This window comes from Hyperoodon ampullatus (genome assembly GCF_949752795.1).
Source record: "Hyperoodon ampullatus genome assembly, chromosome: 7".
In the NCBI taxonomy this organism is placed as follows: domain Eukaryota; kingdom Metazoa; phylum Chordata; class Mammalia; order Artiodactyla; family Ziphiidae; genus Hyperoodon; species Hyperoodon ampullatus.
Window position 1 is genome coordinate 38,743,114 of NC_136920.1, and position 16,866 is coordinate 38,759,979.

General features: G+C 35.7%; 1 protein-coding gene across 3 annotated transcripts in view; it reads left to right on the top strand.

Moving 5' to 3' along the window:
- The window catches only part of MTMR2 (myotubularin related protein 2), a gene marked incomplete at both ends in the record, with an annotated part of 106,706 nt that overhangs the window by 69,190 nt on the left and 20,650 nt on the right, over positions 1 to 16,866 (top strand). For all 3 annotated transcript variants that reach the window (XM_079709009.1, XM_079709010.1, XM_079709011.1), the window contains 4 exons: positions 1,906 to 2,007; positions 3,083 to 3,166; positions 11,297 to 11,446; positions 12,204 to 12,392. In XM_079709009.1, the coding sequence (XP_079565135.1) occupies positions 1,906 to 2,007; positions 3,083 to 3,166; positions 11,297 to 11,446; positions 12,204 to 12,392 (525 nt within the window). The remainder of the gene's footprint in view (positions 1 to 1,905; positions 2,008 to 3,082; positions 3,167 to 11,296; positions 11,447 to 12,203; positions 12,393 to 16,866) is intronic.

The following is a 16,866-nucleotide window of genomic DNA, read 5'->3' on the forward strand; positions in this document are numbered from 1 at the left end:
AAGGGCTCTAAGAGTATAATAGTGTCAGCTGTGTGACAGGCACATTGTCTCCTGATTGCTCTTCTGTGGTCTAAGAGTAAATAGAGCATAGAATATAAGAGGACATGAAAGAGGGTGACTTTGAAATTTTGATCATTTTAAATATAACTTTTTCCATAGAACAAGACCATTATCAATAAACCCAAACATTTGTAGGGCCCCTGTTATGGTACTTTTGGAGAGCTCTGTTAAACAGAGTGATTATGAATATCTCTATTAGTTGTAAAGGTATTTACTGATGAAAAACAAAATATCAGCTTAGTTTCTCACACATTTGTTTTAGAAGATGGTAGAGCTGGCATTCTAATTTTGGATCAGATTTATGATAAAATGTTCTACTTGTTCATGTTCTGTAGGTGCATTGTAGTGGAGTGTCTCTGTGTGCTCAGTTTTACAGAATGCAGTGGAAAAAAGCTATTTTGAATTCTGTCTAGATGAAACCACTTAAATAAAATGAATAGTCTTGGGCTTCCCTGGTGGTGCAGTGGTTGAGAGTCTGCCTGCCGATGCAGGGGACACGGGTTCGTGCCCCGGTCCGGGAGGATCCCACATGCCACGGAGCGGCTGGGCCCGTGAGCCATGGCCGCTGAGCCTGCGCATCTGGAGCCTGTGCTCTGCAGCGGGAGAGGCCACAACAGTGAGAGGCCCGTGTACCACAAAAAAAAAAAAAAAAAAAAAAAAAAAAGAAATGAATAGTCTTAAAATTATTCTTAATCCCGTTTATTTTCTTAGTGCTATTAAGGTCTCAGTAAATTGGAACATGAATATCTACATTCAGCCTGAGCATAGCAAACTGCTTGAGAACAAATAAGGGAAGGGAATTTTGCTCTTTAGATCTGATTTTAGAGCCTGGATGATATCAGTCAAACTATTCAAAGTTTTTGCTAGTAGACAGTTGAAGAACTTGGGACGTGGACTGGAGGAAGACCTTTAGGCAGAGTTTGGTTCTATCAGTCTAGTAGCAGGAGCCTTATGATTTGAAGATCCAATGGAAATGAGTCCTGGAAAGGGATTATAAGTAGGCAAATGATCACCAAGCATAATGGGAATGAAGACATTTATGAAATATAACAACAGCTAATCAGGTTTTTAATAGGGAAATTCATAACAGACATTGGGCTTTCACAGGGAAAGGACATATTTTTTTTAAAGATTTATTTATTTAATTTATTTTTGGCTGCATTGGGTCTTAGTTGCGGCATGTGGGATATTCGTTGAGGCACGCGGATCCTTTGTTCCAGTGCATGGGCTTCTCTGTAGTTGTGGTGTGCAGGTTTTTTCTTCTCTAGTTGTGGCATGTGGGCTCTGTAGTTGTGGTGTGCGGGTTCCCGAGCACGTGGGCTCTGTAGTTTGCGGCAAGCGGGCTCTCTAGTTGAGGCACGTGAGCTCAGTAGTTGTGGTGAGGGGGCTTAGTTGCCCTGTGGCATGTGGAGTCTTAGTTCCCCGACCAGGGATCAACCCGCGTCCCCTGCATTGGAAGGTGGATTCTTTACCACTGGACCACCAGGGAAGTCCCAGGACATAATGTTGATAGTGTGTATCAGCCATGTAATATCATGACTTCAGATATAGTATCTCTAATCTCCAGTGCCTACATCAGATGCTGGCTCCTTCAGTGGCCTATTTTGAGTTCATAAGCAGAGGGAAATTTTCTGTCCTCTGAATTGTGCCTTGTATCAGAGTGTCTTGTGTTTATTTTTGTTTCTCTCAATAAGGCATTGTAATTTCCCTGCCTCCAGGAGCTGTTGTCTATTTTTGTATCCCACATTCATTCACTTTTTATTTAATGAACAAATAGTTGCCTTATTTGTTCATTAAATAAAAAGTGAACAATGATAGGTGACTTGGATCATAACTCTTTTCTAGGATATTCGGAACTTACGGTTTGCTCATAAGCCTGAGGGGCGAACAAGAAGATCTATATTTGAGAATCTAATGAAATATGCATTTCCTGTCTCTAATAACCTGGTAAGAGGTTTCTCATCTTTGAAAAAGCTATATTATAATTGTTGGTGTAGTGTCAAGAAACTTATCTAGGCTATTTAGAATCTCTCTGTTTACAATCCCACCTTGCCAGATGTCTAGTTTAGGTTTAATCTATAGGACCAGCTTTTTAGAGTACAAAATGAGGAAGCTGGACTAGCTGATTTCTGAGGTCCATCCCTGCAGACTGACATTCTGTCATTATATGATCTTTCTATCCAGGGTATTTCCATGATGAAAAGCTGTATGTGGTTTTCATTAGGATGTGAAATCTTTTTAATTGAGAGCTGAGAGTTAAGTCTAGCAATTTCAGGAGGGAAGGGTGGATAAATACTTAGAACTGAGTTCCTACTGTGTGCTATTAACAGTACTAGGTTTCCTCATTTATTTTATATAATCTAACTTCTACAGTAGCCTTATGGTGCTAAATATTATTTATCCATATTTTAAAGTTGAAACCAGGAGCAGGGTAAACAATTGACTCAGTGGAATAGTTAGTAAGAAGTAAAATTTAGAATCAATCCTGGTCTTCTGACTCGAGTTTGAGTGTTTTATCATCATAGTTGTTCCTGCTATTCTGTCTACATTAATGATAAATAAAAGTTTCTTTTTTGGTACAGATAGTGTGCCCTAAAATAAAAAGTTTATTCAGTATGTTTTAGAAAATGTAGCATAATCTTTAAAGCTGCTTAACTGCTGATATCTGTGATGTCAAACTAATTAATTATATCAGAAGATGTCTTTTTTATGTAATATCTTTCATTATTTAGAAGTAAACCTAAAACAGCTACCAAAGATATCTGAAGGAAACATGGTGATATGTTAGCATTTGATAAATCTTGGTGGCAGACCTTTGTGCTTTTCTGTGCTTGAAAATATAAAAAAAAGTAAGTTTTCAAAATTGTAAAACAAAAGCTAAAACAACAATATAAAGAAGAATACCAATACAAAATATCCTTACAGATAAGTAAATGAAAACTTGGGGTATGATAAGGTTACATTTCTGATTCATTACCTTCTTAAATGTCTTTTTTAGCTATTAACTCTTTACTTTTTGTAGCCTCTTTTTGCTTTTGAGTACAAAGAAGTATTCCCTGAAAACGGGTGGAAGCTATATGACTCTCTTTTAGAGTATAGAAGGCAGGTAAGTACTTTTTTTTTTTGAATTTCAATATTCTGTATTCTTTTCATTACAACAAAATGTTCATGGATAGAAGTGAACAACTTTATGTAGTTTTGTGGTTTTTGTTGTTGTTTCTTTAATAAAGGCTAATCTTGATTTTTTTGATTGCCTTTCAGTTTCTTTAAACAGCTTTTCAGACTATGCCAATGATCTTTCATGAATCTTATCTAAGAGTTTACAAGTAAATCAGTTTATTTAAAAAATGTTTAATAATTAAAAAAATAAAATTGTAAATATATTTACGTTTTAATGTTTTTATATGTCATTCGCATTATTCACTCAGATTTTTCTTTGTGAGTATCCTATAATTTAATTCTGAAAACATTTCCTAATTATTGCTTATAATTTAGCTGCACATAAACATTTGAAAGTTCTACATTTTCAGGGGACACACTTCTACATAAAATGTTAATAAATCAAATCTGATAGTATACAAAAGAGATAATACATCATGACTAAGGTGAGTTTGCTTAATATTAGAAAACCTAATAATGTGATTCACCACAGTAGGAGATTAAAGCAGAATTCAGTCTTTTTTTTTTTTTTTTTTTTTTTTTTTTGCGGTACGCGGGCCTCTCACTGTTGTGGTCTCTCCCGTTGCGGAGCACAGGCTCTGGACACGCAGGCTCAGCGGCCATGGCTCACGGGCCCAGCCGCTCCGCGGCATGTGGGATCTTCCTGGACCGGGGCACGAACCCGTGTCCCCTGCATTGGCAGGCAGACTCTCAACCACTGCACCACCAGGGAAGCCCCAGAATTCAGTCTTGAAATCTGTGTTAGAGTGTATCATTTTCCCTGTTCTTCCTCAATATACCACTTCCCAGAGTTCCTATACTGCAATACTTAAACTCTACCAAAAATAGTCTTTATTTTTAACTTTCCACATGTTCACTGTGCATTCTTGAGAATTTTTCAAACACATTGATTGTTTCTTGGTAATTATTAAATTTGATATTCAAATCATCTAGAATTCAAATACGACAAACATTAGGCTGTGATTTTTGTATTTAGATTTTAAACATTGCATTTTAATTACTATAAAGCTTCTAATTTTTTAGGTTTGTTTCAGAAAGCCAGGAAGAATAAAAAACCATCACTAGAGAACTAAAGATATCCAGATGGTTTGAAACTGATTTTGTTCCTCAATTGCATGTGGCGAGTAAAATTTAAAATTAGTTATAAAATCATCAGTTATAAAACCATTCAGTTATAAAACCATCAGCTGGCAAAATATGAAGCAGAATACAAAATAAATGGATCAGCTTTTAAAAACCAAGAGTCTACAAATAACATTGCAAAATTTTTGCTAAACCAAAAATCCAGTGTCAGAATTAGGTGGCAAAGCAATCAGAAAAACTAACAAATGTCTGTAGATTGTAAAAATGAAGAATATTCTTTGGGAATCTGGGCAAAAATTGCTGTCTGTTGTAGTAGCATTCAACATAGAACTTTGGAAAGGAGATGAGATAACTGTGTCCAGCGAAAAGAAAGAAATTAATATGAAAAAGAATAAGTTGAAGAGTGAGTGCGAAAAAACAAACAACCCGATCAAAAAATGGGCAGAAGACCTAAATAGACATTTCTCCAAAGACATGCAGATGGCCAACAATCACATGAAAAGAGGCTCAACATTGCCAATTATTAGAGAAATGCAATTCAAAACTATAATGAAGTATCACCTCACCCTGGTCAGAATGGCCATCATCAAAAAGTCTACAAATAAACGCTGCAGAGGGTGTGGAGAAAAGAGAACCTTCCTACACTTTTGGTGGGAATGTAAATTGGTATAGTCACTATGGAAAATAGTCTGGAGGTTCCTTAAAAAGCTAAGAGTTACCATGTGATCTGGAAAAGATGAAAACTCTAATTCAAAGAGATACACGCACCCTAATGTTTCATAGCGTCACTATTTACAGTAGCAAAGTCATGGAAGCAACCTAAGTGTTCATCAACTGATGAATGGATCAAGAAGATGTGGTGTGTATACACACACACACATACACACACACACACACACACACACACACACACACACACACACACACACACAGGAATATTACTCAGCCATAAAAAGGAATGAAATATTGCCATTTGCAGCAATGTGAATGGACCTAGAGATTATCATAGTGAGTGAAATAAGCCAGGCAGAGAAAGACAAATATATAATACCACTTATATGTGGAACTAAAAAAGTAATACAAATTAACTTGTTTACAAAACAGAAACAGACTCACTGACATAGAAAAAAAACTCATGTTTACCAAAGGGGAAAGAGGTGGGGGGAGAGATAAGTTAGGAGTATGGGATTAACAGATACACACCACTGTATGTAAAATAAACAACAATGATTTACTGTATAGTACAGGAACCTATATTCAATATCTTGTAATAACCTATAATGGAAAAAAATCAGAGAAAATATGTATAACTGAATCACTTTGCTGTACGTTTGAAAGTAATACAATATTGTAAATTAGCTGTACTCCAATTGAAAAAAAGAGTAAATGAACAGCTATACGCATTCAGAAAGAGAATTATGAGATTAGGAAATGCAGTAATCAGAATACAGCATTGAACTCTACACTGAATAATACAGATGCTTTATGGTCTTTGACTTACTAGATTAATTTGTTGGCTTTTTACTGCAGAGTTGGACACTTTGCCTCTGAGTCAACTAAGTTAAAGTCTAGTGGAGAGGACATTGTATTTGGTGTAGTTAGAAGACTTTTTTTAAAAAAATTAAGTTTATTACTGAAGAAAATGAAGATAATCTCTTCTGTTTGTTTCTTTTCTTGTTTTCATTGAGGTATAATTGACATATGACATTATATTAGTTTCAGGTATACACCATAATGATTTGATATTTATATATATTGTGAAATGATCACCACAGTAAGTCTAGTTAACATCTAGGCAGTGTCACCAAAAGCAGTTACAGGATTTTTTTTTCTTGTGATGAGATCTTTCAAGATTTATTCTCTTCCCAACTTTCAAATATACAATACAGTATTAACTATAGTTACCATCTGTACAGTGTATCCCTGTGACTTACATTTACTTTATAATTGGAAGCTTGTACCTTTTGGCTCCCTTCACCATTTCGCCCACTCCTGACCCCCTGCTTCCAAGCTTCCAACAACCAACCATCAGTTTGTTCCCTTTATCTATGAGCTTGTTTTCTTGTTTTTTTTTTAAGATTCCACATATAAGTGAGATCGTCATACAATATTTGCTTTTTTCTGTCTTATTTCACTTAACATTCTGCGCTCAGGTTCCATCCGTGTTGTCACAAGTGGCAAGATTTCATTCTTTCTATGGTTGAATAAAATTCCATTATATATAGAGATCTCTCGCTCTCTTTATATATATATATATATATATATATATATATATATATATACACACACACACATATATATATATTATATACCACATTTTCTTCATTCATCAGTGAGCACTTACATTGTGTCCATATCTTGGCTATTGTAAATAATGCTACAATGAATGGAAGCATATATCTTTTTGACTTAGTGTTTTTATTTTCTTTGAATAAATACTCAGAAGTGGAATTGCTGGATCATATAGTAGTTCTATTTTTAATTTTTTGAGGAACCTCCTTACTGTTTCCCACCAACACTGCACAAGGGCTCCCTTTTCTGCACATCCTCGCCAACACTTGTGATTTCTTGTTTTTTTGGTGATTAGCCATTTTTTTAAATTAATTATTTATTTATTTAAAAATTATTTATTTTTTAGTACATCTTTATTGGAGTATAATTGCTTTACAATGCTGTGTAATTAGCCATTTTAACAGGTGTGAGGCGATATCTCATTGTAGTTTTGATTTGCATTTCCCTGATGATGAGTGATGTTGAGCATCTTTTCATGTGCTTGCTAGCCATTTTATGTCTTTGGGAAAATGTTTATTCAGATCCTTTGCTCATTCTTAATCGGATTTTTTGTTGTTGTTTTTAAGTTCTTTATATATTTTGGATATTAACACCATATCAGGTATATGGTTTGCAAATATTTTCTCCAATTTCATAGGGTGCCTTTTCATTTTGTTGATGGTTTTTCCTTTGCTCTTCAGGGTAATCTCTTAATATAAATGTTGAGACTAAAGATAAAGCATCAGAGTATTCCTTTTTTCTTCTTTTAAATTAAAAAAAAAATGGATGCGGTAATACACTCTGTATATAATTCAAAAGGTATAAAAGGTTATACTGAAAGGAAGGTTTCCCTTACGGCAACATTGTTCCCCAGCCATCCCAGTTCCTCTCCCTTTAGGAAATAATGCTACTCATTACCCGTATATCCTTTCAGAGATTTTATGCTACACAGCTTGTATAATGTGTATACAGTATTTTTTTAAAGCAGATAATAGCATTCTGTGCACACTGTACCCTTCTTTTTCATCTAACATATTTTGGAGATTATACCATCTCAAAACACACAGCCTCTCTATTCTTTTTTTCTTTAAAATTGATATATAATTCACATACCATAAAATTTTCTACTAAAGGTTGTGCAGCTATCACCACAATCTAATTCCAGATCATTTAGAAGACTCAGTTTTGAATCCTAGCTCTAGCACTTGCTTAGCTGTCACACTTAGATATGTGCTGTTGAATGAGTCACTCATGTCACAGTGCCTTTATTTTTTACTTGGTGATAGTAACTGCCTTATAGGATTGTTTGAAGGATTAGTGATATACAGAAAGGCACATTATAAACCATAGAAATCGATCCAAATGATTATTATTACATTTATTACATTGTAAAGCTCTAAAAACAGAAGTCATGATTGGTTGGCTTTTTGTGTGCTGCCGCTGAAACACAAAAGGAAAGCCACATTAAATTTGTAGACCTATACGTTATAGTGCCTAAAGAAATTAGATTATATATTTTTTAAATGGGCAAAACTGTTAGTAACAATTTGTTTGTTATATAAGAGAGTATTTCTTTAATTTTCTCTTGACACATGTAGTGATTATACAGAGGACCCTGAAATTTGTGGATAAGGTCAAGAGAAATCATCAAGTTGCTAAAAATAGTAAAAATCAGTATATAGAAAATGAGCATGGTCTTCTGCAGAAATAATCATATGGTAGATACCTTGCTTAACAAATTTGGAGAGCACTCAAGTACAGTAAAGGAGAACAGAATTTATCCTCAGAACTGGAATGTAAGTCACTAGGGAAAGCTATAATCCAGTTAATTTGGTTGTAAATTGACTCTGACAAATGGATACATTAACTGAAGGGCAGTGATTTGCATGGAGAATAGAAAGATGTATGCCAGAGATCAACAGCTGTCCTTATATCTTTAGCACTGTCTACAAAGAATGTATATGCTGACTAGCCAACTCCAGTTTTCTGCTTAGAAGGCAGTTCCTTTAGTGGAGATAGGTGTGTCAGCTTCTCTAAGAATGAGGAGGACAATAGCCATTAAGGTAATTTAAGTCAATGATTCTACTCCCACCCATCCATTTTTCTGAAGAATATGACACAATCTCAGTGGTAACAGTTCTCGCTGGTAGTGATCTTTCAAGGATATGGGAAGGCAGTGAGAGAGAGATGGGAGTTACCTACCTGGGTTAAAGATGGTACACTAGGATCTCAGGAGATCTGACCCTCTCAGCTTTGACTCCATATTTTCTTTTTTTCTTTTTTTTTTTTTTTTTTTTTTTGCGGGCCTCTCACTGCTGTGGCCTCTCCCGTTGCGGAGCACAGGCTCTGGACGCACAGGTTCCAGACACACAGGCTCAGCGGCCATGGCTCACGGGCCTAGCCGCTCCGCGGCATGTGGGATCCTCCCAGACCGGGGCACGAACCCATGTCCCCTGCATCGGCAGGCGGACTCTCAACCACTGCGCCACCAGGGAAGCCCTGACTCCATATTTTCTAAGAAAACTTCAGAAACTAATTTTGCTTCTTGTAGAAGCTTCCTTGTGGTTCATTGATTTTATTCATTCATATATTCATTCATTCATTCATCAAATTCATGTAGCACCTACTGTGTACTAGTGGCTAAAACAGAAAGACACAATCCTGACTCCCAAAGAACATATGTTTAATGGAGGATTCAAAGAAGTAAACTAACAATCAAAATACACAGTGATGAATATTGTGAATAATAGAGCAAGTACTCCGGTGATAGAATATGAAGCCATCTGGAAACTGAAGGTGTTTGGTATAGGCTAGACTAGAGTTTAGAGTGGCCAGAGATCAGTCTGGGGAAAGCAGGAGTGTGAAGGTCTTTGCCAAGTCCCATAAAGGGTTCTGTACTTTATGTGAAAAGGAATAGGTAGCCATTGATAGTTTTTAGGCAGAAGAATGATGTGATAGCTTTTGCATCTTAAAAGAATTTTGAGGCAATGTGGAGAACGGATTGTGGAGGGACAGAAAAGAAGTGACAATGGCCTGAATTAGGGAAGTGACACTGAAGATTGAGTGAAGTGAGCAAACTTGTTTCAGGCACTTTTGGAAGAAAAAAAATCATAAAAATTAGTCATTCGTTGGAAGTAGAGGGTGAGCGAGAGTTAGAGGTGGTATCCAAGTTTCTTGGTTGAGTACCACCTCTATAAACTTACGAATTCATTTTTTTCATTGTACATTTTTTATTATAGCATGAATATTTATTTTAAACATCTCTTACTTAAACCTTTTTTTTATTTCTGGAAATAAGTAAGGATCTTATCTGAACAATTATCTAGAAAGTTGAGGAAAGCAGGAGGGAAGGAGAGATGTAGATCATAGGAAGCAAGTTGGGACCAGGCTAAATAAATGGGGTAAATAGTATTTAAGGCACTAATGAAGAGACAGACCTTGGCTAGGGATAGGTGGAAACTCTGTTGATAATATTTATCACATGATTACTGGAAGGGAATTTTCCTTTCTTAATTTTAATATCCTCCTGGGTGTTCAGCAACAGCTTTAGAAATACCCTTTTAAAGGAGAGTACCTCCTGCCCTTTGATTTAAGATTTTTATAACAATTTTGTGAACCAGGATAGTAAAATTTTTCTTGAGGCACAATGTACTTTTTTTAATTAAAAGGGTAGTTTTAGAATGTACATGGAATTCTTTACAGCTTCCTTTGGTCAAGTTACAGTTTGTGCCACAGTTTCTTCATCTATAAAATGACAGTAATGAAACCTGAATACAGTAGTATGTGTGTGTTGGGGGGCGGGTGGGGGAGGGAGGGAGGGAGGGATAGAGAGAAAGGCTGCTGGCATAGTGCCTGCACATAGTAGGTACTCAATAAAAGTTTTTTTTTTCCTGTAATTTGGTTTCTTTCAGTTTTGTCTTTTTCGGTTTATTATGAGTTGTCAGAAGTAATAAAATTAAAAATATATGTATTTTCTTAATTCCAGCCATTTAATGTAATGGCTTTATTTTCTATGGAATGGAGGATGGAAATTTTAAAGTGTCTTATTAAGTAATCCTATATGTGAAGTGGTATACTAGCTATAAATATGGCAAATATTTAAGGACCAAATGAGTTTAATAAGTGGTGTGTTTTTAAAAAATTGTTTTAAGTGTTTCTCTTGCCTCTTTTTTTGATTTTGCCTTCCATTACTTCCTTGTTTTTTTTTTAATATGTTTTACATCAGCAACATTTTATTAATACTGTAAAATTCACTTTAGGTATGTAAGTGATAAACATGTACGTAGCATTCTGGGACACTTGGTGCCTGCCCTCAGAAATTTCTTTGTATAGATGAATGGCAGCAGAATCACTCACCAGTCAAACTGTATGAGCCTGTGTTCTTTTTAAAGACAAGAACATTTTCAGTCTTACTGTTTCCTTGCTTTTCATTTGATGTGCTTAGGACAGACCCAACACTCAGTCAGTATTTAATGATTTAATAAATCTATTAACATAAAATTGAATTCCAAAATAAACACAGATCCCTGTGTTAGAATATCTCATCCTAAAAGCCTGGTCACCACAGGCAGACAATAACTATTCCAACAACTTAAGTGATAGATAGTGGAGAAAAGAGAAGTTGAATAGGAGGCTTCTGTTCTGATGTTTTAAAATATTTTTGTTAGGCAGTAATTTGTCTTATGTTTTATTTCACATGTAGGGAATTCCAAATGAAAGCTGGAGAATATCAAAGATAAATGAACGGTATGAGCTTTGTGATACATACCCTGCCCTCTTGGTTGTGCCGGCAAATATTCCTGATGAAGAATTAAAGAGAGTGGCATCCTTCAGATCACGGGGCCGTATCCCAGTAAGTATGAAGCTGTGCTGAAACTTTCCCATTGCTTTTGTACTTCACATAATGATGAGGATGGCAAATGGGAGAATGGTTGCAGGATTAAAAATAGCTACAGTGGCAGGTCTTCTCTGGGGATATTAGGGAATGTGTTATTTAGTATGATTAAAACCAGAGGAAAGACTTAGACTAAAGACATTTCTGGAGAATTTGAGATAGATATTAGAGAGCTGCACAGAATTGCATGGTTCTTAACTCAAAAACAAAGTTGGCTCTGTATTCACTATTTCTTTATCTTATTATATACATCTTTGGTCATGGTGATAAATGCTTTTTTTCCTTTAAATCCTAGAAAGAAGAAAACTTTACAAATTTATGATGAATTACTGTGTTCTAGAAAGATAGCTCAAATAATTTTAGGTACAAAAATTCAGATTCTGAAGACTTTATAGTTGGACAGTTTTGCTGATATAGTACTCAGACTTTAAAAGTGGGGATTACTTAGCCCCCTTTTAATCTATTTTTTCTAGAGACAACACTTCAATAATCAGTGACTTTCATAAATCAATATCTGATTAATGAATTAGACCAGGTTTTCCACATGCCAGAATTGGCTTGAAAGAAAGATGATTTTTCATAGCAGCCTCGTATATCCTTTTATGGCTAGGCTTTGAATCCAATTAGCAGAGTTTTATAGAGTAATGATTTTCAGAAGGATTATAAACAGAGAAGCATGTAAAGGGTGTGTTGCCATTGTTTTCCCCCCATTAAGGTTTTATCATGGATTCATCCTGAAAGTCAAGCTACAATCACTCGATGTAGCCAGCCCATGGTAGGGGTAAGTGGGAAGCGAAGCAAAGAAGATGAAAAATACCTTCAAGCCATTATGGACTCCAATGCCCAATCTCATAAAATGTTTATATTTGACGCCCGGCCAAGTGTTAATGCTGTTGCCAATAAGGTGAGATCGTCTTCCAGTAATTAAGATTATAGTTACAGTTTCATGAGTTTGGTGGGAGCCACAGTGCACTAGAAAGACTTCAGGCTTTTCATTTCAATGATAAAAATGTAGATTCTAATCCTGGCTCTTCTACTTGATAGTATAACTTTTTAAAAAAAAAAATTTTATTTTATAAAAATTTGGAGTATAGTTTATTAACAATATTGTATTAGTTTCAGGTATACAGCAAAGTGACTCATTTATACATATAAATTTATCTATTCTTTTTCAAATTCTTTTCCCATTTAGGTTATTACAGAATTTTGATCACAGTTCCCTGTGCTATACAGTAGGTCCTTATTGGTTATCTGTTTTAAATACAGCAGTGTGTACATGTCAATCCCAGTATAATGTGGAGTCAGTTATTTAATCTTTTTAGTAACTTTAATTTGCTTATTTGTGAAATGAGAATCATAATAACTAACAGGGTTGTTTTAGGGGCAAAACTCACCTGATAAAAAATAGTGCATAATCCTGCTTACTTACGTAAGAAATAGGTATTCATCAATTACTAGTTTCTCTTTCCCTTCTGCAAACTGGACAATAAACTGAGCTTGTGACTGACAAAAGAAGTCTGCACAGCACTGTTGTAGAAATCATGCAGTGTTCTCAGTGACCAGTGCTGCCCTCTTCTGGCAGCTCTCCACCTGTACAAGCTATTCAGACTGAAAACTTGCAGTTAGCTAGAACAGTGGTCCTGATTTCTGCTATAGAATAAATATTAGCATTGTGGAAATAGAAATTCTAGTCCAGTTGACAAAATCTACCATAGGAGAAGGAAAGAGAAGAGATACCATTTAGCTTTAAAAAATTACCTCACATATAAGCAGAAAAACCCCCAAAAGCACCCCCAAAACTAAAACACCCCAAATCCTATAACTAAATAAGAGAGAAACACCATTAAATCTTGGTTATACTTCCAGGCCTATGTGCAGATGCGTGCACACATATGTTTGAGACAGAATGGGATAATTGCAACTTCCTTTTTTTAATTGGTGCTGTTTCTTTCTATGTCAATAAATATCTGTAACATGATAATTACTAACACCAATTGTTTTTGGATATTTAGGTTATTTCTGTTTTTTTTTTTGCTATTATAAACAGTGCTGGGGTCACCATCCTTAAATTAAATTATGGATCATGTACCTAATTATTTCTGTCCTATTTAGTGTTTTGAGAACATTGTGAATTTCAGACATTCTCTGTTAAACTGTAAGTATTTCCCCTTAAAGGAGAAATGAGGCAATGTGTATATGAAGCTGGTACCCCAGAGACTGGCATGTATTTTTCCAGTAATTACTTGTTCCGTTCCGTAAACCTTATACCATGAATTAGCATGAATGAGACTTAAGATGTTATCTAGGATGAGAAAAGGAGAGAGGCATATAAGGCAGAAAAGGGGGTAGAGCAAACTGTTACATTCCTCTTCTTTTTTTTTAACATCTTTATTGGAGTATAATTGCTTTATAATGGTGTGTTAGTTTCTGCTTTATAACATAGTGAACTAGCTATACATATACATGTATCCCCGTATCTCCTCCCTCTTGCATCTCCCTCCCTCCCACCCTCCCTATCCCACCCCTCTAGGTGGTCACAAAGCACTGAGCTGATCTCCCTGTGCTATGCGGCTGCTTCCCACTAGCTATCTATTTTACGTTTGGTAGTGTATATCTGTCCATGCCACTCTATCACTTTGTCCCAGCTTACCCTTCCCCCTCCTCATGTCCTCAAGTCCATTCTCTAGTAGGTCTGTGTCTTTATTCCTGTCCTGCCCCTAGGTTCTTCAGAACCTTTTTTTTTTTTTTTAGATTCCATATATATGTGTTAGCATATGGTATTTGTTTTTCTCTTTCTGACTTACTTCACTCTGTATGACAGACTCTAGGTCCATCCACCTCACTACAAATAGTTCAATTTCATTTATTTTTATGGCTGAGTAATATTCCATTGTATATATGTGCCACATCTTCTTTATCCATTCATCTGTTGATGGACACCTAGGTTGCTTCCATGTCCTGTCTATTGTAAATAGAGCTGCAGTGAACATTGTGGTACATGACTCTTTTTGAATTACGGTTTTCTCAGCATATATGCCCAGTAGTGGGATTGCTGGGTGGTATGGTAGTTCTATTTTTAGCTTTATAAGGAACCTCCATACTTTCTCCATACTGGCTGTATCAATTTACATTCCCACCACCAGTGCAAGAGGGTTCCCTTTTCTCCACATCCTCTCCAGCATTTATTGTTTGTACATTTTTTGATGATGGCCATTCTGACTGGTGTAAGGTGATACCTCATCGTAGTTTTGATTTGCATTTCTCTAAAATGATTAGTGATGTTGAGCATCCTTTCATGTGTTTGTTGGCAATCTGTATATCTTCTTTGGAGAAATGTCTATTTAGGTCTTCTGCTCACTTTTGGATTGGGTTGTTTGTTTTTTTGATATTGAGCTGCATGAGCTGCTTGTAAATTTTGGAGATTAATCCTTTGTCAGTTGCTTCATTTGCAAGTATTTTCTCCCATTTTGAGGGTTGACTTTTCATCTTATTTATGGTTTCCTTTTCTGTGCAAAAAGCTTTTAAGTTTCATTAGGTCCCATTTGCTTATTTTTGTTTTTATTTCCATTTCTCTAGGAGGTGGTTCAAAAAGGATCTTGCTGTGATTTATGTCAAAGAGTGTTCTGCCTATGTTTTCCTCTAAGAGTTTGATATTGTCTGGCCTTACATTTAGGTCTTTAATACATTTTGAGTTTACTTTTGTGTATGGTGTTAGGGAGTGTTCTAATTTCATTCTTCTACATGTAGATTTCCAGTTTTCCCATCACCACTTATTGAAGAGGCTGTCTTTTCTCCATCGTATATTCTTGCCTCCTTTATCAAAAGTATGGTCACCATATGTGTGTGGGTTTATCTCTGGACTTTCTCTCCTATTCCATTGATCTGTATTTCTGTTTTTGTGACAGTACCATACTGTCTTGATTACTGTAGCTTTGTAGCATAGTCTGAAGTCCGGGAGCCTGATTCCTCCAGCTCCGTTTTTCTTTCTGAAGATTGCTTTGGCTATTCTGGGTCTTTTGTATTTCCATACAAACTGTGAAATTTTTTGTTCTAGTTCTGTGAAGAATGCCATTGGTAGTTTCATAGGGATTGCACTGAATCTGTAGGTTGCTTTGGGTAGTAGAGTCATTTTCACAATGTTGATTCTTCCAGTGCAAGAACATGGTATATCTCTCCATCTGTTTGTATCATCTTTAATTTCTTTACTTAGTGTCTTATAGTTTTCTGCATACAGGTCTTTTGTCTCCTTAGGTAGGTTTATTCCTAGGTATTTTATTCTTTTTGTTGCAGTGGTAAATGGGAGTGTTTCCTTAATTTCTCTTTCAGATTTTTCATCATTAGTGTATAGGAATGCAAGAGATTTCTGTGCATTAATTTTGTATCCTGCTGCTTTACCAAATTCATTGATTAGCTCTAGTAGTTTTCTGGTAGCATCTTTAGGATTCTCTATGTATTCTCATGTCATCTGAAAGCAGTGACAGCTTTACTTCTTCTTTTCCAATGTGGATTCCTTTTATTTCTTTTTCTTCTCTGATTGCTGTGGCTAAAACTTCCAAAACTATGTTGAATAATAATGGTGAGAGCGGACAACCTTGTTTTGTTCCTGATCTTAGAGGAAAGTGTTTCAGTTTTTCACCATTGAGAACGATGTTGGCTGTGGGTTTGTCATATATGGCTTTTATTATGTTGAGGTAAGTTCCCACTATGCCTACATTCTGTATGGTTTTTATTGTAAATGGGTGTTGAATTTTGTCTAAAGCTTTTTCTGCATCTACTGAGATGATCATATTGTTTTTCTCCGTCAGTTTGTTAATATGGTGTATCACATTGATTGATTTGCGTATATTGAAAAATCCTTGCATCCCTGGGATAAACTCCACTTGATTATGGTGTATGATCCTTTTAATGTGCTGTTGGATTCTGTTTGCTAGTAGTTTTTTGAGGATTTTTGCATCTGTGTTTATCAGTGATATTGGCCAGTAGTTTTCTTTCTTTGTGACCTCTTTGTCTGGTTTTGGTACCAGGGTGCTGGTGGCCTTGTAGAATGAGTTTGGGAGTGTTCCTCCCTCTGCTATATTTTGAAAGAGTTTGAGAAGGATAGGTGTTAGCTCTTCTTTAAATGTTTGATAGAATTCGCCTGTGAAGCCATCTGGTCCTGGTCTTTTGTTTGTTGGAAGATTTTTAATCACAGTCTCAATTTCAGTGCTTGTGATTGGTCTGTTTATATTTTCTGTTTCTTCCTGGTTCAGTCTCGGAAGGTTGTGCTTTTCTAAGAATGTGTCCGTTTCTTCCAGGTTGTCCATTTTATTGGCATATAGTTGCTTGTAGTAATCTCTCATGATCTTTTGTATTTCGTCAGTGTTAGTTATTACTTCTCC